Source organism: Conger conger, chromosome 15 (genome assembly GCF_963514075.1).
Source record: "Conger conger chromosome 15, fConCon1.1, whole genome shotgun sequence".
In the NCBI taxonomy this organism is placed as follows: domain Eukaryota; kingdom Metazoa; phylum Chordata; class Actinopteri; order Anguilliformes; family Congridae; genus Conger; species Conger conger.
In genome coordinates this window covers 39587224-39613118 of record NC_083774.1, presented here as the reverse complement: position 1 = coordinate 39613118, position 25895 = coordinate 39587224, and the positions used below count along the sequence as shown (strand labels likewise).

At 46.0% G+C, this 25895-nt stretch overlaps 1 protein-coding gene across 1 annotated transcript; it reads left to right on the top strand.

Moving 5' to 3' along the window:
- Positions 1–19677: 19677 nt before the first annotated feature.
- LOC133111129 (scavenger receptor cysteine-rich type 1 protein M130-like) lies at positions 19678–24006 on the top strand. The gene is made up of 4 exons (XM_061221276.1): positions 19678–20062; positions 22476–22556; positions 22979–23056; positions 23231–24006. The coding sequence occupies exons 1-4, from the start codon at positions 19678–19680 to the stop codon at positions 23287–23289; spliced, it is 603 nt and encodes a 200-aa protein (XP_061077260.1). The 3' UTR covers positions 23290–24006.
- The last annotated feature ends 1889 nt before the right edge of the window (positions 24007–25895 follow it).

Sequence of the window (25895 nt, the reverse complement as noted above, 5' to 3'; positions counted from 1 at the left end):
TGGTTACGATGTCTGGGACCCCCCGCCCCCCATTCCACACCTTGAGGAGGGTGACGCGTTTCAGCTTTTCCATGGTACTCCCCCAGACAAAGCGGAAAGCCATCCGGGTGATTAGCTTCCCAGTGGCTTTGTCTGGGGAAAACACCCTCCCCACATAGAGCAGAATGGGTAGGACAATTGCCTTCAGGACGAGGATTTTACCCGCCATGGTCAAGGGCCGTGCACTCCAGCTCCTCTGCGCTTGTGAGCCGTCTGAATGCATGTGGCTTTGTAAGTGACTCTGGGTGAGTGTCAGAGTGGGAAGGGGATGTGGTTTAACAGCGGCCTGCGGGCAAACAGCCATGTTCTGCTCGATACTACGAGCGACTCCGCGTTGCAGCTGCTCCAGAGGGCATATTTCAGATTAAGATTGCCGTTCCCCAACCCCCCTGGACTGAGCTGAAAAATATTAGAGTATGTTTTTATTTATTTCATTTTTCCTTTTTTCTCCCAATTTGGTAGCCAATTTGTACCCCATCTAATCCAATTAGAGCTAGTGTTAGATACACCGGCCACACCCCGTCCCTCAGCGGCCCGAAGGAGAGCGACACGCCTTCTTCAAGCAGTCTCGTCTCATGCTCCTGACCGTGATTCCGAGGCGCCCGGGGTGCTGTTGTGTGGCGATCAGCTGACTCTGCCAAGCCCCTCCCTCTGGAGCAGCGAGCCAATTATGCTGCTCCACGAGAGCCAGCCAGACTTGGCATTTGTTTTTTGTTTTGTTTTTTTGAAAGTGAGTAAAACGGCTAAAATAAAAGGAACAGAACAGCCTTGGACCCTGGCCTCCTGCATGAGACAATCACCCCAAACACAACAGCAAATCTGCTGGGAGCCAGAGCTGCCTTTTCAGCATGAGCCTGCTTTCCAAATGCCTACTCTGACCGATTAACAACACGCAGGCGCGGGATTACCCTGACACAACCGTCCCCAGGGTGCTGCTGAGGGCACGTTGTTCAAATGTCCCACGCGTGGACCAGGGATGGGCTGCCCTGCTTACCCTCGATCAGCCAGATGCACCATGACCAATTAACCTGCTAATTACACCATAATAAAATGATACAAGACAAGAATATTCAACAGCAGCCGTTTACATCAGGCTGTAAATGACAGATCATGTAAATGATTGGGCTAATTCATTCATTAAGGGCAGAAGTTGGTCTGAGATCCAGAAACCAATGTGGCCCGCCTCACCCATCCCTGTGGGGGAGAAACCCCAGCAGTACCACCTGTGAGCTGCTGATTCCCACAAACACGCCCCCCTCCCTCCCTGAACTCTGAGCTGCTGATTCCCACAAACACCCCCCCCACCCTCCCTGAACTCTGTGAGCTGCTGATTCCCAGGTAAACGTTAGCTCTTTGTGTCATATCCTAAATGTATCAATATAGGTGCCCATCGGATAACAGATTAACCGTCTTCAACTGGGCTATGGATCAAATAAACATTCAATATCAACAGTTTTCTTGGCAAATTGCCGATCGGAGCTGACAATCGCACAAATGAGAACAAGTCACAGGTTTCTTACCTGCTTTAATCGACTCGATGCTCCTCGACTTTCACGGACGCTATCGACCTTAAACTTGAAGCCGTTTTATTTGCGTTCTTACCAACTTCAGAAAAGTCGCCGTCAGACAGTGTACAAGGAGGCCAGGCTGTTTTCCCCGGTAAATGCTAGCTAATAACGTTAGATACCGGCCACCTAACACGAGCAGGAGCTGGTGCCGTGTGGTAGGCTTCCGAATTAATGGATAAATCCAGATTTACTTCTTTCTAAGAGCAACAGAAATGTAAAAGACAGCTTGGAAGCTAGTTGGCGCAGTGAATTACCTTTGATGTACGCCCTAGACCTATTTATTTAGCAGTCTCTGTCGTTCTTATCTCTCTGGAATGACTTGTTGTAACTAAACTGGGTGGTGAGACTGAGGAAAGCGTTGCCATTATAACTCCGCCCCGCTCTGTGCTCTGAGCTCCCAGTCTGTTGCGTTCGCCAATCACGACCCACATCGCGATATCTCCCCCCGGATCCGCGAGCCAATGTAACCCACTGACACCGTTTCACAGGGCACTCCCCCAAAACCACCCCCTGAAAAAATGAAATATGGGGGTGATTGGGAGCATTCTCAAAACTCACAGATGGAGACAGTGTTTAAACCAGTGCAGGTCATATAGTCTCAGATTGAGACAGTGTTTAAACCAGTGCCGGTCATATAGTCTCAGATTGAGACAGTGTTTAAACCAGTGCTGGTCATATAGTCTGAGATTGAGACAGTGTTTAAACCAGTGCCGGTCATATAGTCTCAGATTGAGACAGTGTTTAAACCAGTGCTGGTCATATAGTCTCAGATTGAGACAGTGTTTAAACCAGTGCCGGTCATATAGTCTCAGATTGAGACAGTGTTTAAACCAGTGCTGGTCATATAGTCTCAGATTGAGACAGTGTTTAAACCAGTGGCGGTCATGTAGTCTCAGATTTAGACAGTGTTTAAACCAGTGGCGGTCATATAGTCTCACATTTAGACAGCGTTTAAACCAGTGGCGGTCATATAGTCTCAAATTGAGACAGTGTTTAAACCAGTGCTGGTCATATAGTCTGAGATTGAGACAGTGTTTAAACCAGTGCTGGTCATATAGTCTCAGATTGAGACAGTGTTTAAACCAGTGGCGGTCATATAGTCTCAGATTGAGACAGTGTTTAAACCAGTGCTGGTCATATAGTCTCAGATTGAGACAGCGTTTAAACCAGTGGCGGTCATATAGTCTCAGATTGAGACAGCGTTTAAACCAGTGGCGGTCATATAGTCTCAGATTGAGACAATGTTTAAACCAGTGCAGGTCATATAGTCTCAGATTGAGACAGTGTTTAAACCAGTGCAGGTCATATAGTCTCAGATTGAGACAGTGTTTAAACCAGTGCAGGTCATATAGTCTCAGATTGAGACAGTGTTTAAACCAGTGCAGGTCATATAGTCTCAGATTGAGACAGCGTTTAAACCAGTGCAGGTCATATAGTCTCAGATTGAGACAATGTTTAAACCAGTGCAGGTCATATAGTCTCAGATTGAGACAGTGTTTAAACAAGTGCAGGTCATATAGGCGGTGCAGCAGGTGCAGTTGCACCCTTTGTTAGCCTGATCTTCCTTAACTGGTCCAAGGTTGGTGTGTGTGTGTGTGTGTGTGTGTGTATGAGTATGTGTGAGTGTGTGCATTTGGGTTTGTGTGTGTGAGTGTATGCGTGAGTTTGTGTGTACATGTGTGTGCTTGCGTGTATGTGCGTTTGTGTGTGTCTGTATGTGTGTGTGTGCGTGTGTGTGTGTGTGTGTGTGTGTGTGTGTGTGTGTTCTAGGGTTGTCAGCAGCACCTGTTCCATGGGTCCTGACTGACAGGGGCCCCTTACATATATTCAGATGGTGGGGCCCAATCTGGGATCTACTCGTGGGCTCAATCTGGGATCTATTAACAGGGCCAAATCTGGGATCTACTCATGGGCCCAGTCTGGGATCTACTCATGAGTGTAGATTGTTGGGCAAAAATGGCAATTTTATCCGTTTAAAATGAAATCTATGAAACAATAAAGTGTGCATATCGTGAAGGGGTCTGAATACTTTCTGAAGCCACTGTCTGGGAATATGCTGCTGTCCTGCTGACTAAAAATGTACTAAAACGTGTTGTGTCCTTGTCACAGGCTCTTCACAAGCTTTCCTTCAGGAGTTTGGGCATTGGACCTGATCGGATAGAGTACAGCAGGGTGATGATGACTTACTAACGTACAGGGCAAGAGGAGGGCGAAGGCAAATTCAACGCAAAAAAAGATAAAGTTCTGCAATGTGGGCAATAAAAACTATGGGTCACAGGATTTTATGGATGGTGCTAAATTTGAGTGGATTAAATAAGGTATAATCATTGACCCATATCTCTCTCTGTCTGGGTATTGTGCCAAAACAGGGCTGGGTGTGTGTATAGGGGCTGGGTGTGTGTGGAACAGGGCTGGGTGTGTGTATAGGCGCTGGGTGTGTGTGTAACAGGGCTGGGTGTGTGTGTAACAGGGCTGGGTGTGTGTATAGGAGGGGCAGGGACAGTATGTGCTGAACCAAAGGTTAAATTTTATTCATACGAAACCTGTCATAGTTCCAGCAAACAGTACAGTACTGTGTCCAGTTCTGGGCGTTACACTGCTATGAAAAAATGTATTTGCCCCCTTCCTGATCAAAAACTTTCCATCATTTGACCACTGGTGGGCACTGCAATAAGCAAAAATATAATGATCTTCGGACCATTATATTCTCTGTGTTACTGTGTACAAACAGCACTGTGTCATTCTCTGTGTTACTGTGTACAAACAGCACTGTGTCATTATTCTCTGTGTTACTGTGTAGAAATAGCACGGTGTCATTATTCTGTGTTACTGTGTAGAAACAGCACTGTCATTCTCTGTGTTACTGTGTACAAACAGCACTGTCATTATTCTCTGTGTTACTGTGTACAAACAGCACTGTGTTATTATTCTCTGTGTTACTGTGTACAAACAGCACTGTCATTATTCTCTGTGTTAATGTGTACAAACAGCAGTCATTATTCTCTGTGTTACTGTGTACAAACAGCACTGTCATTATTCTCTGTGTTACTGTGTACAAACAGCACTGTGTCATTCTCTGTTACTGTGTACAAACAGCACTGTGTCATTATTCTCTGTGTTAGTGTACAAACAGCAGTGTGTACACACAGATGCAGTCAATTAAAATGAGCATGGGATTCTGCTGGTCCTGTCGTTATAGACTTAAAAAAAAAAATCCTGCAGTTACCTGCAATGGTTGACCACAACACCAGGTGGCACAAGGAGCCACAGTCATCCATGAAAGTTTGTTTAACCCTACTATTGTGTTAGGGTCAAATCACACCCGTTTTCAGGTTAAGATGTGCAATAAATACTGTCTAGTTTTTTGTATTGGAAGAAGGCTTTGTGATATCATGTCATGTTGTATAAACACAATGAAACCAATGGTCACCATCTCATAAAATTCTGAAGGTCTCTAAAAAAATGTGTTACATCTGTAGTGTTACAAATTTGACCTGGCAGAGAATATTGACCGTCAACCTAGTAAGTGACAATCACCTGCTGCAAGTTTTGCTTAAAAGTGTTAATCAATGTAATCAATGTCTACCTGGACGATCTCCTGGTACGTCTACCTGGACGATCTCCTGGTACGTCTACCTGGACGATCTCCTGGTACGTCTACCTGGACGATCTCCTGGTACGTCTACCTGGACGATCTCCTGGTCCGTCTACCTGGACGATCTCCTGGTCCGTCTACCTGGACAATGTCCTGGTATGTGTAGCACTAAGTATTTACAGATAGATAGGACCAGAGTCTAGGTTTGGATGAGCAGTTTATAAGTGGAAATCAGGAATAACAGACCACAGCCTAAGGGATAAGTTTGAACTTCCGGCTAATTAACATAGAACAGTTAGTAGTAGACATAGTCACCTTCCTAAAAATAATGGCCAAAAAGTGACTTAGGCCATTATTTTAGGAAGGTGACGATACGCAAAAATTGGTACCAAATCACATATTTCATGCACACACACAGATCAGATTTTTGCATGCAAATCGCTTGAAACCATCCAACATAAAACCAAAGTTTATGTTATGAGCATTTCTCCCTATTTCACCTCACTTGAGTTTGATTTAAACCTGTTAGGTTCAAGAGGAAATCTTAGATTTCTTTACATTGTTATTCGCTTCTCATTTCTCTCTGAGCTGACTCAAGACTCTAGTCCCAGCTTTATCTCAGTTAGGCCTGTTTTAGACTTTAGTTCTACTTTCTCATTTGTTTACTTAATCAGTACATAAGCTAAGTTAAGAATGTACAGAAACACAACCCCTTTTTTTGCATTACCAATTTGGCACAAAATAAATTGGAAAATAAAATACACACTCAAAATTCCATATATATATATATATATATATATATATATATATATGTTCAATAAACTCAATTTTCAAACCGAGTGTAATTGTTACGCCCCTGAATAAGGGGAGAAATAATCACGAGAGTGATAAGTGGCGTTTCCTTCAGTAATGTTTTACTGTAATCACAGACAACATATATACATTCAATTACAAAATAACATTTACATTTCAATTCAGATGCGGTAGCATACAATACATATTCTTTCTTAATCACAACAAAAATATATTTCTTAGAGACATAACTCATCCAATTTCACTATCACTGGTGAACAATCTGTAATTTTAACTCAAGCTAGGAATGTTTTCTGTTCCTTTGTTCTCTTAACCAAAACTAAACATTTCCTTTTCCAAATGAAAACGCATTTCACTGTTAAACTCGATTACAAATAACGTTACATTGCTACCGTGCACATACGCGTTCACAAAATAACATATACACGCGGTCCAGCTACGGTAGAAACTTTTCTAACAACGCGGTAATTTACTCACATAAAAAAGGTCACTTTAACGATACCGTTGTTATAGCAGCACGCTCTAGTCGCTGCTTGGCTAGATGGGTTACTGCAGTTTTTTTTACAAAAAGTCAAAGCTTGCTCGACTGGCATAAAAACGGAAACATTCGGAAACGTTACCTAAAACCCTGTATTTTCCATGAACTGAACAGTCTGTGAAATAAGTCAACCTAGCCAGCATGTGTAGGCAATTTAACATTACAACGATATAAACCTAGCTAATTTCAGTGGGCATCTTGTTTAGCTAACTAGCTAAATTAGGTAGCGAAGCTAGACACTCGTTACCATACTTTGCCAAACTCTCCTTTACTTAATCAGAATTCGTATATAAACACTCAAAAACATTCTCAACACGTTAGAATAATTGTCATGACACAGTTAACAGTGAAATATCATCAACACACCTGAATAAGGGGAGAAATAATCACGAGTGATAAGAGTGCCGTTTCCTTCAGTAATGTTTTACTGTAATGAAGAAAATACCGCGAATCCCCCCTAGTATATAGGTGGAGGCTAGAGTAATCCGGTCTCAAACTAATGGATCAAGACCACATTGTCGATCACTGATAATACTGTTACATCTTAACTTTTTAACCATGAAAAATGAAATAAACAATGGATTAAATAGACTTTTTAGTGTTTTAACCCTTTGTAAACATACCATGAGTTTTTACTGTGTTTAACCCATTTTAAAACACATCTTATGAATTGTTTCCCATGACCATATGATCTTTTCTTAAACCTCATGACAACATTCTAATCTTAGTACAGACCATGACATTACAATCTTTTCACACTTGTCAGACCATAAGCATATCATCATTTTAACCTGTCACATAATCAGTCCCTTTTCTAAATCCAATCTAAGTCCGATTAAATTCCACTGCGGTTTGAAACAAAACACGGAAGGTTACGTCCTACCACGATCCAGGTGCATGAGTCAATGTCCTTATCTTTGGAGTGTAGTTCGGTCTTGCAGAAACAGACGTCTATCCAACGCAATTCCGCCCGCCATCTTGTTTTTCCAGCTTCGGTGTGCAAACACCAAGCGATCCTCACCACTGGCCAAACCTGGCCTGTTGTACAACAGTCAAATATACATACAAACATTTTAGTCTTACATATTTCGTAACAGAACTGAAGTACTCGAGGAAGACTAGCAACTAAATACAGGTAAATCGTTAAATTAATCGAAACCGCACTTTAAAATAGCGGCGCCATTCACGTCACTTTACTAACAAGGCCGGTTAAGTTAGCAAAATAAAGATAGCATGCTAATTTACGCGGGGAGAAATAGTTTCAATTCACCAAATCCTTGTTCAAACTCAAATAAAAATAACATAAACCAGCAAGGTAGATAGAAGGTGAACACAAAATTCTGCAAAATTGGGAAAATAAGTGTATATATTCTACTTGCTTCTTTTTCTCACTCACTGCAACATGCCTGCTGCTCATCTTTCTAGAAAATGGTGCTATTCATGGGTACCATGTGACGTCACTGTGTTTTACCGCCGCCATCTTTGTGTCCGGTCTCAGCTGCGCGCCACAACCAAAACGACCAGAGAAGACGAAGGAAGATCCACGATAAAGTTGATAAAATATGCCCGGGATATGTTGTGCTGTTGGCTGTGACAACAGTCGTCAGAGAAACCCCGGACTACAATTCTATTCGATCCCAAAGCAGTTAGATCGGCGAAATAAATGGTTGGCTTCAATCAGAAGGGACCACTGGCAGCCAACGTCTAACTCCAGATTGTGCAGTCAACACTTTGTCTCCGGTAAGTTTAGCTACGTTTGCCCTCAACTTAGCTAATTATTATTTTAATCTTTTAGCTCCCTTTGCCAGGAAAACGCTTACAAAAAATTTAAACATGGTTAACTTCAGTTGCCATATTATTAACGTTTGCAATGTCATGTCACTCTCACATTTACAACTAATCGGGACCTACATTATTTACACCGTACCCATGTTAGGGTCCTGTGGTTAATGAATCATCCTCACCAAAGTTGTAAAAATACAATTGAATGCTTGTACCTACCTGTCCACGGCCCTATGTGGAAAAAAGTAATGGTTAGATTTATTACACTAATATTTGTTAAAAACGAAACTGTTATTAAACCCAATAGTTGTAAACCTACCCTTACTTACCTCTGCACTTAATTAAATAGACTGTACTTACCTGCAGTATATATGTGAATATGAGAGAAAAAGATGAAAGGGAAATTACCTTGCTCAGGTTGGTCAATATCTTGATAGTAGGCACACATTTAATATTCTACCATTTTTGCCACTCTGTCTGCTTAGGAAGAAAAAATGACAACCCCATGAGCCCTGATTATGTACCAAGCCTGTTTGCACACACATCAGCTGGACAGCGACAGAAAAACATCTATGCCAGCAGTAGGTTTGAGCATACCCAGCAGATGAAACGCAAAAGGACTGAGACTTTGGCCCTGAGCAGCGATGACACTGAGCATGAGTCTGTGGCCCCAACTAGCACCAGCGATGACTCCGAGCATGACAACACTATGGAAGTACAGGCAGAATGCATGAAGGATGAGCACAATTACTCCCAAGCCATTCATAGCCCAGGCATCCTGAGACCATGCTCGAATGCAGCCTGCCAAGCTACAGTTGTGGCATTGACAAATGAGTGTGCACGACTTAGAGCAGAGGTTCATCATCTAAAGGAAAAAGTTGATGAGCTGTCTTTGAATGAAGAGACCTTTAAAGGAAATGATGACATGGTACAGGAACTCACAGGCCTTCCAAGCTATGCTAAATTAATGGTTCTCTTTACTTTCCTGTCAGGATTTCTGAAAGCTAGTCCAAGACTGACACCCTTTCATAGCTTTGTGTTAACCCTGATGAGATTGAAGCTTAATTTACCTTTATTTTTTTTGGTATATTTTTTTCATATGTCTAAGACAAGTGTTGTCAGAATATTTAATAATACATTAGATGTCATGCATGTTAGACTGTCATCACTTATATTTTGGCCATCAAAAGAACAAATTCAGATCAGTCTGCCCCTGTGTTTCATGGATAACTTTAGCAACTGCACTTCTATCATTGACTGTTTTGAAATATTCATAGAGAAGCCAAAGAACTTGAGAGCTCGTGCACAGACATACTCTCAGTACAAGCATCACAACACTGTAAAATATTTGATTTCAATAACACCACAAGGTGTTATATCCTTTGTGTCAAACGGCTGGGGTGGACGAACAAGCGACAAGCACATCACAGAAAACTGTGGATATCTTGAGAAATTATCACCAGGAGATGTCATTCTTGCAGATAGAGGCTTCACTGTCAAAGATACGGTAGACCTGTATTGTGCACAGTTGAAAATACCATCATTCACCAAAGGCAAGCAGCAACTGCATCCACTGGAACGAGAGGCAACAAAGGGACTTGCTGCCGTCAGGATCTATGTGGAAAGAGTCATCGGCCTGGTCAGGAACAAATACACCATCCTCCAGACAACTATCCCGCTGTCTCTCTGCCAAGCAGCCGCTCAAGGACAACCGACCTCCCTTGACAAGATGGTAACAGTTTGCTGTGCTCTCTGTAATATTTGCCCATCTGTGGTCCCCACAGAATAGACACAGTAGTTGCTTAGGAACAGTTATGAAAATGACAGACAAAATGTGTTTTGGTTTTTAGTTTGTGTTTTATGAACAAGTGAACATCTAAATGTGTCATATTAAGAAATGTGCATTTGAGCCTGCACTTGATACATGTAACTGTGATCTAGCTTTAGGCTCATCACATCTTCCTCAGAGACAGTCAGGCAGAACCGTGAGTCTTTGACACATTCACGTAGAGTGCAGCCTTTTGCACTGAAAGGACACTTAATTTCTAACACGCCACGCTCATGGCAAGCACAGGTCACCACACCATCGGGTGATGCACCAATCCATGGCAGCTCTGGGTTAATAAGCAGCCCTGATGCTGCAACGTTGAGGTCTGCATGGAGATCTTGCATCGCCATCAGGTACGACTCTCTGGCAGTGTCCTCGTTTTCTAGACCCCATCTGATGAAAACACAAAGGCCATGTTATTTTGAACATTTTGGAGAACTCCAGACTACATACTGTAATTAGAATGTTAACCAGTTATCAATTGTATTCATTCATGATGAAGTAGTGAACAAAAAGGCATTTTTTTTCCTGCTTCCTGAACTTTTATATTACCTGGACGCTTCAGTCGAAAACTGAGAGGAGCGAGGATAGCAAACTCTCTTAATCAGAGATGGTGATTTCTCTGTCCTGGCTGCCTCATGGAACGATGATGCAGTAACTCTTCCTGCTCTCTGATCAAACCACACTCTAGACTTTCTCTGTTCCCTGGTCTTCTCTTCAACTAACAAACACTCAAAAAAGAATTTTAACTATCAAAAGAGCTGTAATTCTCACAAATGAAGCAATTCTTAATGAACTCTGTGATGTTTATATATTGGAATTGTGACATTCTTGGCACTTGTTTTAACAAGACATTTGTTTTAACGAGAGCCATTCTCATTTATTACCTGCTCTGGTGTGAGATGCAGCTTCTCAAAGATCTTAGCACCCTCCTCCAGCAGTGCAGGCAAATCCATTTCAAGCCTGGTGCTTGCATACAGAGTGATCAGAGGTGTTGGCAGATCCAACTGTACAGTCTTGGGCATGTATCTGAGGGAATGGCCTTCGATGACTGACAGGATCGCACTTTTCTTGGGCTTTGCCTCTTGGTTTTCGCTTTGGTGGAGCTGTTCACAGAAGAACTTGAACTCATCAACATGGTCTCATGTGCTGCAAATGGTCTTGATTTGTTGCTTTTGTGTTCAGAGCCTGGGAAAGATTGACCTGTTAAGTGAAAAATGCAGCACTTTATTATAATTATAGTTAGTGGTCAGCCAGTTAGTCACAAGATAAAAAATATTTTTCCACATTTTGTTGACAAGTTACTTGGTTAAATAATGGGAGCGATGTCATTATTTTAAACAAACTCAAGGAGGCGCAATTACGTAGTAGACTAGGCTATGCCTAGTTTCAGACCCGCGGCTGGTTGTCCTGCATTTCTGATCAGAGCGACTGAGAACTGTGTAAAGTCTAACGTTAATAGCCACATGTAAATGAAACGCACGAAGCCGAAGCAATCACTATCACTCTAGACTTAACCACCACCAAAATAACACGGTTGATGATTGTTGTTGAATTACTTGGGTTAATTGGTGACTCTTCAATAAAATGGCACTTTTATTACTTTCTTAAGGCGATATTAACCTAGGTTACATATGTCTACCTGGACGATGTCCTGGTGTGTCTACCTGGACGATATCTCTCAGTCCCACGAGGAACATGTTCACCACCTCCGTCAGGTCCTACACTGGCTCCTGGAGAATAGATTATTGGTGAATAATAATAATAATAATAATAATAATAATATACCTTTTATTGAACCCCGTGGGGTAATTTGGCCTCTGCATTTGACCCATCCTAGTTATTAGGAGCAGTGGGCAGCCACAGTCACAGGCTGCCTCGCCAGGCCCCAACAAACGCTCCCTTGTGAGGGTGGATGCCTCTGTCAGAGCGGATGGCAGGACCCCCCCGTGTGCCTGGCGGTGGCTGAGAGGAGCTGCAGCATCGGGGGGGGGGGGGGAGCTGCCCGCCGTCAGGCCGCCGTTTGAGAGGTGGAGCCACTGAAATACTGCTGACTGAAATATTTACTCAAAACTGAGTATGTTACCTGAGGTGTAATCTCTGATGTCATTTATACCACACGTGTCAAACTCCAGTCCTGGAGGGCCGCAGTGTCTGCAGGTTTAACTGCAGTCTTGGAGGGCCGCAGTGTGCTGGTTTTGGGCTTGTTCTCGGCACCTGTGGTTCATTCAAGTTAAAGTTCATAATTCAGTTTGACACGCCTCATTTTGATGAACTACGGAGCAACTTGAAATATGACTAAATGTACTGAAATAAAAGTATATCGTTTTCCCATTTTTATATATACAGTACTTTTTAACAGAATAAAGATCATCTGTGTTTATTACTATTGTCTTTTTTCTTCATTGAAATTCTCATTACTGACTTGCTGACTATTTCATCTTCTATTATATGTAAGCTGAAAAGTTTGTTTTTTTAATCATGAAAAAATTACCATTTTGTCTGAAATAAATAATTTATTGTTTTTGTTTTGTTAAGATTTAAGTTTTATCTTAGATTTTGCTGCATACGGCTTCAGGCTGCTTTCATTGACTCATTGGCTCAGATGGTCAGAGCAGTTGTTTCATTGGCTCAGGAGGTCAGAGCAGTTGTCTCATTGGCTCAGGTGGTCAGAGCAGTTGTCTCATTGGCTCAGGTGGTCAGAGCAGTTGTCTCATTGGCTCAGGTGGTCAGAGCAGTTGTCTCATTGGCTCAGGTGGTCAGAGCAGTTGTCTCATTGGCTCAGGTGGTCAGAGCAGTTGTTTCATTGGCTCTGGTGGTCAGAGCAGTTGTCTCATTGTCTCAGTTGTCTGACAGTTGGAGGCTTGCCGCTTCGATCCCATCCTGGGTGTGTCAAATTGTCCCTGAGCAGGACACCTAACCTTCAAATTGCTCCTGACGAGCTGGTTGGTGCCTAGCATGGCAGCCAATCGTCATGTGTATGACGGGGTGAATGAGAAGCATCAGTTGTACAGCGCTTTGGATATAGGTGCTATGTAAATGCCAAATGTTTACCGTTAACTACCCCAACTTGAAGAGCTGCGGAGTGAAGCGTTTTACTGTGAGAAGCTCTCAAACCCACTTCCAGCCGCTGATCACAAGCCCAGCTGCAGGGCAGGAAGCTGCTTCTCATGTGTCATATCAGCTTTATTCATCTACATTTTTCCACTAGAGCCAATCAGATGACATTTTAGAACAGTTTGTTTTTTCCTGTGCTTGGCACAGGGGTGTGAGTGTGAGTATGGGGTGCCAGTCGTTCAGAAGGGGCACACATTGTAACCCTGCTCAATGTTCTCACAGGTAGCATCACCAAGAGTTAAAAAATAATATTAAATGCAGCACAATTCTGAAATGTCCTTGGTCACTCATGGCTCTGGATTCCGGCCTTCCTGTCTCTAAAGGCATGACCGTGATCCTGACTGTTGTGGACCGTTTCTCCAAGTCCGTCCACCTCATGGCCCTTCCCACGCTTCCGTCATCCAAGGAAAGGGAGCTCCTGTTCCTGCATGTTTCTGCCTCCATGGCCTCCCTCTGGAAGCCATGTTGTTGGGTCTGGGTTTAGTAAAATGTTTTCGGACCCCAAAGCAGAGACAGTGATAACGAACGAGAGGATACAACTAAAATGTATTCAAAAAGGAAACAAATAACAAAAACGCTGGCGTGTGGGGAAGGCAGCGGGCGGACCGGACTGTCGGCACCACGAACCGGGATAGCCACAACGAGGGAACCAGCGTCAGAGTCCAGAGGGTTCGAACAGTCGGTGAGGCACACGGGCTAACTGCGCACGGGTGAAAACGGAGAGACACGGGTAAGTAAAAACGTATTTGGTGAGAGAAAACATGTACTGGTATCTTCGAAACAACAGGAAAACGTGAGAGACAAACCAACGAGAGGAAACAAGCAGTTGTGATATTGACTAGCCGTAATACTGACTTGTCGTCGGAAATAATTCGGCAACGGAGTGGGGTGAAGCCAGGCTTTAATGGAGCAGGGTAATTGGATGATTGCTGCCAGGTGTGCCTCGTAGAAGAACCAACAGTCCAGCCACACCCACTGCCACACACCCACACTGCCAGGGGGGAAACAGAAAACACAAGCAACCAACACCAAAACCCAAACCATAACAGTAACCCCCCCTCAACGGCGCCCTACCCGGCTTATCCGGGAATCGTCCATAAAAGTCACGGATGAGCCTCGGGTCCAAGATCATGGAGCGGGAGACCCATTGACGTTCCTCCGGACCATACCCCTCCCAGTCTACTAGAAACTGGAACCCCCGGCCCCGGCGGCGGACATCCAGGAGCCGCCGGTCAGTGTAGGCTGGGTGGTTGTCGATGAGTCGGGGGGGCGGTGGGGGGTCGGCCGGAGGGCAGAGAGGACTGGTGGCGACAGGTAATGAGTAATGAGACATGAAAGGCAGGGTGGACATGAAGACCTGGAGGCAGCTTTAGTCTAACAACATTGGGGTTGATGATTTTAGTAATTTCAAATGGTCCAATGTACCTAGGGGCAAGTTTCCTGGACTCTACCTGTAGGGGTAGGTCCCGAGAGGAGAGCCAAACCTTCTGCCCCGGCCGATAGTCGGGCGCCGGGACACGATGTCGGTCAGCTAATTGCTGGTTACGGGCCGTGGTGCGAGCTAGGGCTGCCCTGACCTCCCTCCAGACTCGGTGGGCCCGCCGAAGGTGCTCCTGGACTGAGGGAACCGCAACACCAGACTCCTGTGTAGGGAACAGAGGTGGCTGAAATCCATTAGCAGACCTAAAAGGTGACATGCCTGTGGCAGAGCTGACCAGGGAGTTATGGGAGTACTCGATCCAGGGAACATAGGTAGACCAGGAAGCAGGATGGCGGGCTCTGACGCAGCGAAGGGCCAACTCCAGGTCTTGGTTAGCCCGCTCCGTCTGTCCGTTGGTTTGGGGGTGAAATCCCGATGAGAGGCTAGCGTTCGCCCCCAATGCCCGGCAAAACGCCGTCCATACACGGGACGAGAACTGGGGTCCACGGTCGGACACGATATCCTGGGGGATGCCGTGGAGTCGGAAGACATGTTGCACCAGTAGGTTGGCTGTCTCGAAGGCTGAGGGGAGTTTTGGTAAAGGGACAGATTTGGAGAAGCGATCCACAATGGTTAGGATGACAGTGTTACCTTCCGAGGGGGGTAGGCCAGTGACAAAGTTCACCGCGACGTGAGACCAGGGGTGTTGAGGAACCGGCAGGGGGCGTAATAGGCCGGCCGGAGGGCGGTGAGAGGCCTTGCTGCGGGCACAGACGGAGCAGGCTGCGACAAACTCCCTCGTGTCGGCGGACATGGTGGGCCACCAGAAGCGTTGTTGTATCAGGGCCGGGTGCGGTGGAAACCGGGATGGCAGGCCACCTTGGACGTGCGGCCCCACTGGAGCACCGGGGACCGGGTCGCTTCGGGGACGAACAATCTTCCCTGGGGACACTCCTCTGGTGGCGGTTGGTCTTGCTGAGCCTCCTGGACCACCCGTTCAACTTCCCACCTGGCCGCCCCGATCACACAGGCAGCAGGAAGGATAGTCCCTGCAGCCTCCTCCTTTTCCAGAGGAGCAAACTGGCATGAAAGGGCGTCAGGTTTGGTGTTGCGGGACCCTGGCCGATAGGTGAGCGTGAAGTTGAATCGGCCCAGAAACAGCGCCCACTGAGCCTGGCGAGAGTTAAGCCTGTGGGCAGAGCGGAGATAAGACAAATTTTTATGGTCAGTCCACACAATAAAAGGCCGAGAAGAGCCCTCCAGCCGGTGTCTCCACTCCTGTAATGCCAGCACCACGGCCAGCAGCTCTCTATTACCAACGTCATAATTTCTCTCGGCCGGGGACAGCCGGCAGGAGAAGAGGGCACAGGGATGGAGATTCTGGCTGTCTGAAGCACGTTGGGAGAGAACCGCCCCAACTCCAGTGTCCGAGGCGTCCACCTCCACCACAAACTGGAGAACCGGGTCCGGGTGAGAGAGAATGGGGGCAGAGGAGAACAGGCGCTTCAACCGTTCAAATGCTGCCACAGCAGCAGGAGACGAGACAAAGGGAACCTTAGGGGAGGTTAACTGGGTGAGTGAGGCTGCTACGAAGCTGTAGTTGCGAATAAACCGCCGGTAAAAATTAGCAAACCCTAAAAACCGTTGGAGCTGCTTGCGGGTAGCGGGAACGGGCCACTCCAACACAGCTTGGACTTTCTTAGGATCCGTCATGAGCCGCCCCTTCTCGATGACAAACCCCAAGAAGTTCACTGAGGAGGCATGAAACGCGCATTTCTCGGCTTTAACATATAGCCTGTTCTCAAGCAGTCTCTGGAGGACCAGGCGGACATGTTGGACGTGCTCCTCGATGTTGCGCGAAAAAATTAGGATATCGTCTAAGTATACAAAAACGAACCGGTTGAGCATATCTCGGAGCACGTCATTAATTAGAGCCTGGAAAAAGGGCGGGGCGTTGGTGAGCCCGAATGGCATGACGAGGTATTCGAACTGACCCAAGGGTGTGTTAAATGCCGTCTTCCACTCGTCCCCCTCCCTAATGCGAACCAGGTAGTATGCGTTGCGAAGGTCTAGTTTTGTGAAGATGGCCGATTGGTGCTCGAAACCGAAAGCCGAGTCTAAGAGGGGGAGCGGATATTTATTTTTTACCGTGATTTCGTTTAAGCCTCGGTAGTATATGCAGGGACGCAGACTCTTGTCCTTTTTGGACACAAAAAAAAACCCGGCTGCAAGAGGGGAAGAGGAGGGGCGAATCAAACCAGCAGCAACGGACTCATTAATGTACTGGGTCATGCTCTCCTTTTCGGGTTTGGAGAGGTGATACAAACGGCTACTGGGAAGTGGAGCCCCGGGGACTAAGTCAATGGCGCAGTCGTATGGTCTGTGAGGCGGGAGTGACAGTGCACGGTCTTTACTAAAAACCAGGTGAAGGTCGTGGTATTCGGATGGAACGGCGGACAGGTCGACGGGCGTAGAGGTAACAGGCGAGGTGACTAAGCTAATGGGGTTAGCTGAGTGCAGGCAGTGAGAGTGGCAATACACGCTCCAATTGGAGATGGTGAAGTTAGACCAGTTAATGTGGGGGTTATGTAACTTAAGCCAGGGAAGCCCGAGAACGGAAGGAGACGGAATAACAAACAGTGATATTATTTCATGGTGGTTACCGGAGAGTTGTAAGGAGAGGGGGCTGGTGCAGTGAGTAACGTGGGCCAGCAGTTTACCGTTAAGTGTAAACACGTCTTTCAGTTCAGTGAGAGCCTCTAGTGTTAAACCTAGTTGAGAGGAGAGAACAGAGTCAATAAAATTGTCATCGGTGCCAGAGTCAATCAGAACTTGCAGAGGAAAAGAGTTCAGTTGCCATTTCAGCATACCTTTCTGTGTAAGTCTGGTGGGGGGACCCGTGGAGGAAGTGGTATGGCTCATCAGCGCCCTCCCAGCCGCTGATGAGCCTGATCTTTTGGCAGCGTGGGACAAGCCGCCAGGAAATGTCCCGCCTGCCCACAGTAGACGCACAAACCCTGGCGAACTCGGCGTTGTTGCTCCGACGGGGTGAGCCGCATGCGACCCAGCTGCATGGGCTCTCCAGGGCTGTCGGACGAAGAGGGATCCAGTACTGTACAGTACTGTCTTGTTGAGAAGTCTCCAGTAAGTGTCTGACAGTCGGTTCTCTCGATGCATTCCTCTTATGGTGCCATGTTGTTGGTGTCTTTGGCCAAAAAGTTGACCATAGCACTCTCTTCCAGTCATCATTCCAATCCAGTCTCTGCAATTGTTAAACGATGATCTTTAAACATTTAAACCATGATCTTTAAATTGTTAAACCATGATCTTTAAACTGTTAAACCATGATCTTTAAACTGTTAAACCATGATCTTTAAACTGTTAAACCATGATCTTTAAACTGTTAAGCCATGATCTTTAAGCGTTTAATCCATGATCTTTAAGCGTTTAATCCATGATCTTTAAACATTTAATCCATGATCCTAGGGTTCTTTATGGCCGCCCACCATCTTCCCCCCGTCTGTGGGGACAACATGCACTTGCATCCTGTTCCTGGCAAATCTGTAATAAAACCGTTTATCATTTTTACTGTATATCATTATCATTTATTTTAATTTTTTGTGCCCATTACTTGTGACGGTCAGTTGCCATTTATCTATGTTGAATTTCACAGCTCTTAGGAAGCGATGGATTGACACTACCATAGGGCTTCAGACGGTACGAAAACTTTTAGGAAATGATCCGCTTTCTTCTTCTGTGTCTGACCGTGCAGTGAGTCATGGGGGCGGGGCCTCCTGCTGGTGGGAGGAGTCCTGGCTGACTGCAGTGACGCAGAGTTGGTATATATGGAGAAAATGTAAATGGCGGGTGCTGATTTGTCATTACGTGTGTTTGTGGTGCTGGTGCCATGTTCTAATAAGGCAGTGGTGAAGGTGATTGGTGGAGGAGAGAGTGTGCTGTCTCTAGGGGGCAGGGTCCATATGCACAGAGCTCAGTCTCACTCAGAGCTCAGAGGTGCAGGTGTGAGCACTCTGCTCTGTGGAAGGGTACGCTTGTCTGCGCTGAAGATGGAGAGATGTCTGCTGTTCCTCTCTCTCCCCTCCCTCCTCCTGCTCTCCACAGCCAGTGAGTACCAGCTTCATCCTCCTCTCCTGCTTCTCCACACCCAGTCAGGGTCAGAGACTGGGGGCCAGGGCCAAGGGGCCACTCTCTCTCGCTCCCTCTCTCCTTCTCTCTCCCCCTCTCCCTGTCTCTCTCTCAGGCAGGGAGGATGTGAGGCTGGTGAATGGTAGCAGCCCCTGTGCTGGGAGAGTGGAGGTTTACCATCGGGGAGAGTGGGGGACAGTGTGTGATCGTGGTTGGTGGGACATGAGGGATGCTGGGGTGGTGTGCAGACAGCTGGGCTGTGGATATGCTGTAGATGCACCAGGAGAGGCTCACTTTGGACCAGGGTCTGAGAGAATATGGATGGGTTTAATGTCCTGCAGTGGATCAGAATCCTCACTGAAGCAGTGTGGGTCACGAGGATGGGGTGTACATAACTGATCATGGAATGGATGCTGGAGTGATCTGCTCAGGTAGGAATCAGTGTTATTCAGTTCTTACCAATGTTCTTAACCCAACTCAGCCCTAGAGGATATAATGCTTTTTATGAATGCACAGTCCTAATAATACATAGACATGCTGCTCATGTTTGTTCAGAATGGTAACAGAATGCAGGGCTGGTAAGTGTGTGCATTGTTACACTTACTGAACCAATGAGATCAGCCAAAATGTCAGTGGAGATGTGTCTGTAGATGTTAAACCTAATGAGATCAGCCATAATTGTCAGTGGAGATGTGTCTGTAGATGTTAAACCTAATGGGATCAGCCAGAAAGTCAGTGGAGATGTGTCTGTAGATGTTAAACCTAATGAGATCAGCCATAATGTCAGTGGAGATGTGTCTGCAGATGTTAAACCTAATGAGATCAGCCATAATGTCAGTGGAGATCTGTGTGGGAGATGTTAAGTGTACTGAGGCTGCTCAGTTCATCTGTGGCTCCTGCTCTAGATCACTGGCCCCTCCGGGTGGTGGGGGGGGGGCAGGCGGGTGCTCTGGGAGGCTGGAGGTGTTCCATGGGGGCTCCTGGCGGTCGGTGTGTGGAGACTCCTGGGACATGATGGATGCCCGTGTGGTGTGCAGACAGCTGGGCTGTGTGTTAGCACAGGGGGCTCATGGTAATGCTACTTTTGGGACGGGGAATGGCGCCCTCTGGCTGACTGAGGTGAACTGCAGGGGCACTGAGCTGCACCTGTGGGACTGCCCACACTCTGTGCACAGCAGCTGCCGATCGCAGAACCAGGCTGGGGTCACCTGCACAGGTGAGCCTGCACCTCCACATCGCACCTGGTCCAGTGGCAGCTCCACATCGCACCTGGTCCAGTGGCAGCTTCTGTGAAGATGAATCACTGTGGCCTTGACAGAAACACACATCCACACGCCTAGGAGCGACTTCAAGATCCACCCCGCATCACACCTCTACGATTACTTTACTTCCACAATCACTCAGAATGCAAGCAGAAATAATGCCTTGGAGCTACATTTAACTTCTTCAGAAGCCCTTTATCAGGGGAGCTTACAGACGTGTTTGCGTACATGAAGGCAGAGAGAACACCATCGGGGTCACAACCCATACCAGTGCGCAGGAACAGTCTTTAGTGCTAACGACCACTGGTTATTCCTGTATTAGAATAGAAACCTAGAGGATTACATTCAGTCTGGTGTGGCTGTCTGAAGTCTCTGAATACTCACATCAAGCGAGCAGTTTGCTAAAATGAAATAGGCTGTTTTTTGTACAGTAAAAAAATATCTACACCGATGAGCCAACGCATTATGACCACATAAGGACCTGAGCGACCGTGACAAGGGCCAAGTTGTCAAGGCCAGATGACTGGGTTGGAGCATCTCTGAAACGGCAAAGCTTTTAGTCCGATCCAGGGCAGCTACACCTTGCACCTTACTGACTGCAAGGATCTGCTGCTAACGTCTTGGTGACAGATACCACAGCCCACCTTCAGAGGGCTCATAATGTTTTGGCTCATCGGTACAGTCTTGTACAGAAAGCACAACTTCAGCTAACATATGCATCTACCTTAACGCTAAACTTGCATCTGTTTTCTGTTATTGCACTGGGTATCTTGGGCAATGACTAATGGCAGATCGGGGCTTTGCTTTGAGGGGCAGCGAGGCTGCATCAGTAAAGTAAATGACAGGGAGTGCTCAGCTGGTGGAAGCACAGCTAGGCGGTCCTTGTGTGTCCTGGCGTGCCCATTGTAGGTGCCTGCTGATGCCCAGCACCTCGTCTTCCTCCTTTACAGCTGTGACCGCGCCCATGCCCACACCGCCCATGCCCACACCGCCCGTGTCCAAGAGTCCCATGTCCAAGAGTCCCGTGTCCGAGAGTCACGGGTCCAAGAGGGACTCCTTAGACGCTCCTTCCGTCTATCCTATCCCAGCAGTGATGGGGGCGCTGTCCTTCCTGCTGCTGGTGCTGCTGGGGGTTCTGCTGCTCCAGAACAGAGATCTGAGGAGAGGTAGGGGCTGGACGGACCCTGGGCGAGGCGGCTTAATTATCCCACCATGGGGACATTCATTTGTCTCAAAGACGCAACACAGAACAAAACTGAACACATCAACATACAGTACAGACAGGGGAAATGTATGACTGAGTTGTGCTTCATAACTCAGCTTTCAGTCGTGCACCAGACAGCCAGTCGCTCCCCAGTCTGGCTGGATAAGCTGTGCATGATGTGACCTCAGATGAGCGGTCCTACAGGGCCCTGGTTGATCCCACAGAGCTCCCTGAGAGGACACCCTGACTCTGTGCTTCTCTGTCTCTGTTCACACAGCCCTGTCTCAGTGGGACCACGCCCTTCTCCTCGAGCCCATCTACGAGGAGATCAAGTACAACCTGGAGAGCGGGGAAATGGACAGCGCCCCCCCGGTGGGGTGAGTGACCCTCACCTGTGCTCAGGCTTAAACACACTGTGGAACATGTGTGGTGTCATCCTGTCCTGTTCACAGGGAGGAGCCTATCTGAGGACCCGCCCTCCGGGTATGAAGACGTGGGGGACGGCAAGGGACACTCCCTCTCAGGTAGGAGGTGGTACTGCAGCTGTGTAGGAGGTGCTGCTGTGGTCCAGGTAAAGTAGTGGAGGTCTGTGTAGGAGGTGCTGCTGTGGTCCAGGTAAAGTAGTGGAGGTCTGTGTAGGAGGTGCTGCTGTGGTCCAGGTAAAGTAGTGGAGGTCTGTGTAGGAGGTGCTGCTGTGGTCCAGGTAAAGTAGTGGAGGTCTGTGTAGGAGGTGCTGTGGTTCAGGTAAAGTAGTGGAGGTCTATGTAGGAGGTGCTGCTGTGTGATTTTGGGAGGGGTGGAACTGCTGAGTGCTGCTCGGCGCTTCATTGGGTTACGTAGCAAAAGGGGTTACGTGGCAAAGGTTATGGGCCATTCTGACATGTGTGATAATTAGGGTGATTTGAGACAACTTGCCCCACTCTGACGTGTGTGATAACTAGGGTGATTTGGGCCAACTTGCCCCACTCTGCCATGTGTGATCATTAGGGCGATTTGAGACTACTTGCCCCACTCTGATGTGTGTGATCATTAGCGAGATTTGAGACAACTTGCCCCACTCTGACGTGTGTGATTATTAATTGTCCTGCTGTGTGAGGGTCCTGAGATTACAACACAAGTCCCCTTAACTCACCACAAGTCCCCACAAATCTCCTTGCTTTCAGGGGACCTGGTGATGGAGGAAGCCGCAGAGAGCTACGATGATGTCATCACTGCTGTGGATGCGCACCCAGACAGTGTGGCAGGTGAGTGTTTTCATTGGCCAGGGCGATCATTCACCACTTTCTCCTCCTGAATACATCTGTTTGCATTCAGTGTTCTGTATCATCCTAATGAGTGGCTTGTGTTAAGCCCGTGGAAATCTCTCAATCAAGGTTTTCATATTAATTAATGAGAACAGGCCTTTCAGCCCGGCAATGATTGCCTTTTCCTACCACTAAAGTGTACCTAATGCTTTGTCTACCTACAAACTAGTCTGTTTTGATTTGATCACATGAAACAGTTCTTGAGTGTGGTGTAATCCAGCCATGGACTTGGAAATAACTTTTAAAGTTGTTCCCTCATGATTAATGTCACCACTACAACCAGCGAAGCCCATATGACCATTATAAGGGCTCTACAGTGTTCCCAGTTTAACCAGCTCGGCTGCTGCTTCTGTCTGTTTAAGGGGAGCTGGCCGAGGGAGACGCACCAGAGTACTATGATGATGTCATCACCACCCAGCAGAGCCCGGAGGCTTTTTCAGGTTGAGTTTCTCTGGTTGCAGATGAATGTCGGAGCGAAACACAACCTGTCACCAAACTCATCGTCTTCTGCTCAGGGGGGTTGTGTGTCTGACTGCGGCCGTGTGATTTTCATTATTAATGTTACGTTTACATTCCGCGTTTTGATGCTAAGTTCATTATTCCATTTCCTCCAGCTGCCAGTGGGATGGACTATGATGATGTGGGGGAGGAGCCACCTGAAAGAGCATTCTGAGATTTTGTGGCAGGAAGTGCCCGCCCAGCAGTTTGGATCGCACAGCATACAGCACAGTGTTTGCTAAAGGAAGCTAAAGGAAAATGTTTTAATATAAATCCACATCCTCGTAGATCAGCCATTCATCAATGAGTAATTCACCTGAAATGATTGACAGCAGGTTCCTTAGCTTGCTCATGAATCCGGACATTGAAAGTGTTGGTACTTTTACACATTGGATATAGCAGCTTGCCAGATGATCATGTGATTAAATATGGGACAATGGATTGCATTTTTAGGTATGTAAGAATTAAAACAATTATCTTTAGCCTGTGTAGGCCTTTGCTTTAAATGTGTGTGTATTTCCATCAAACCCTTTCAGTTGTGGCTGCTGTGTGCATCATGTGTGGGTCAGAGCTGTCCGTGTTGGCTCTCTGATCGACACATGGATGTGTTATCAGCCAGACAGCAGTGATCCAGCATCCCAACTCTCCTTGCTCCTCTGCAAGATCACATTTTTAAAGATGATTTTATTGTACATAGCTGGTGAGTTCCTTGCACTGGCTGCCTTGTTACTATTCAAAACTATTTCATACTACTGTCATTATTATTATTTCACACTACGTTAGAACAGAACTTCTTTTCCCAATGATACAAATATTTTCAATAACAGAAATATATATTTTTACTACCTTTTTATAAATTGTTTTAGATATTTAGATTCTATATTTCTTGAAGACTTACACAGCTTTTCATGAAAATGTAATACTGTTCTCCTAAAATGCTCAATGTATTTCTTTGCCTTAAGCAATACCAGTCTTTTTGACAGCTGCACCTCAATATATTTTCAAATAAAGGCTTATAGAACGATTGATCTTTTTCTCCTGTGTATTTATTATAGCTCACTATATGACACTTACATTCAAAATATCAAATTCTGACCCTCAATATCTCACGCGTTTCAAAACCAATCTCAATGCCACCTGGGGCATTAGGACTCTTCTTGTCCTGGAGCTCTACCATCCTGAAGGTTTTCCATGAGATATGTTTTAAATTGGAGACACAGTTACACCCAATCTTTGGTCAATTGACAAAAAACTATCAGTGCTTACAGCCACACTTTTAACATGATCTGATCAAGTTGCCATGGCGACCCTGCCCTGCTGGACTGCTTGGCCGCCTTCAGCCCTGCTTGCAGGTTTAATTAACTTAATTAACTGTCTTTATATTTCAGAGTTAGGCATTGTATGTAAAGAAGGAATGAGCTAACTAGATGAGATTTCAAATTGAAATGATCTGTATGTTTGAAATATAAGTCCCAAGTTCATTTTCCTGGCAGCTTGATGTAAAATAAGAGAAGTTACCCTGCTACTCATTTCCACAGTGGATTCTGTTCAGGGGGAATGAAGCTGCAAACACTCGGCAGCACTAAATGTTCTCCAGCAATCTGCAGTGAACATAGACATGCCATCATATATCATGTACAATCTTCACAAGATAACCATTCCATTTTTTTCCAGAATCTAAGCGCCATTGCTAAACCTGAGGTGGTGGTTTGACTGCGTCTGTTGTCATGGATACTCACTTCTGATTGACAGCCAGTGGTGGTCATATAGTCTCAGATTGAGACAGTGTTTAAACCAGTGGCGGTCATATAGTCTCAGATTGAGACAGTGTTTAAACCAGTGCTGGTCATATCGTCTCAGATTGAGACAGCGTATAAACCAGTGCTGGTAATATAGTCTCAGATTGAGACAGTGTTTAAACCAGTGCCGGTCATGTAGTCTCAGATTGAGACAGTGTTTAAACCAGTGCAGGTCATATAGTCTCAGATTGAGACAGTGTTTAAACCAGTTCTGGTCATATAGTCTCAGATTGAGACAGTGTTTAAACCAGTGGAGGTCATATAGTCTCAGATTGAGACAGTGTTTAAACTAGTGCTGGTCATATAATCTCAGATTGAGACAGTGTTTAAACCAGTGCCGGTCATATAGTCTCAGATTGAGACAGTGTTTAAACCAGTGCTGGTCATATAGTCTCAGATTGAGACAGTGTTTAAACCAGTGCCGGTCATGTAGTCTCAGATTGAGACAGTGTTTAAACCAGTGCTGGTCATATAGTCTCAGATTGAGACAGTGTTTAAACCAGTGCAGGTCATATAGTCTCAGATTGAGACAGTGTTTAAACCAGTTCTGGTCATATAGTCTCAGATTGAGACAGTGTTTAAACCAGTGGAGGTCATATAGTCTCAGATTGAGACAGTGTTTAAACTAGTGCTGGTCATATAATCTCAGATTGAGACAGTGTTTAAACCAGTGCCGGTCATATAGTCTCAGATTGAGACAGTGTTTAAACCAGTGCTGGTCATATAGTCTCAGATTGAGACAGTGTTTAAACCAGTGCCGGTCATGTAGTCTCAGATTGAGACAGTGTTTAAACCAGTGCTGGTCATATAGTCTGAGATTGAGACAGTGTTTAAACCAGTGCTGGTCATATAGTCTCAGATTGAGACAGTGTTTAAACCAGTGCTGGTCATATAGTCTCAGATTGAGACAGTGTTTAAACCAGTGCTGGTCATATAGTCTCAGATTGAGACAGTGTTTAAACCAGTGCTGGTCATATAGTCT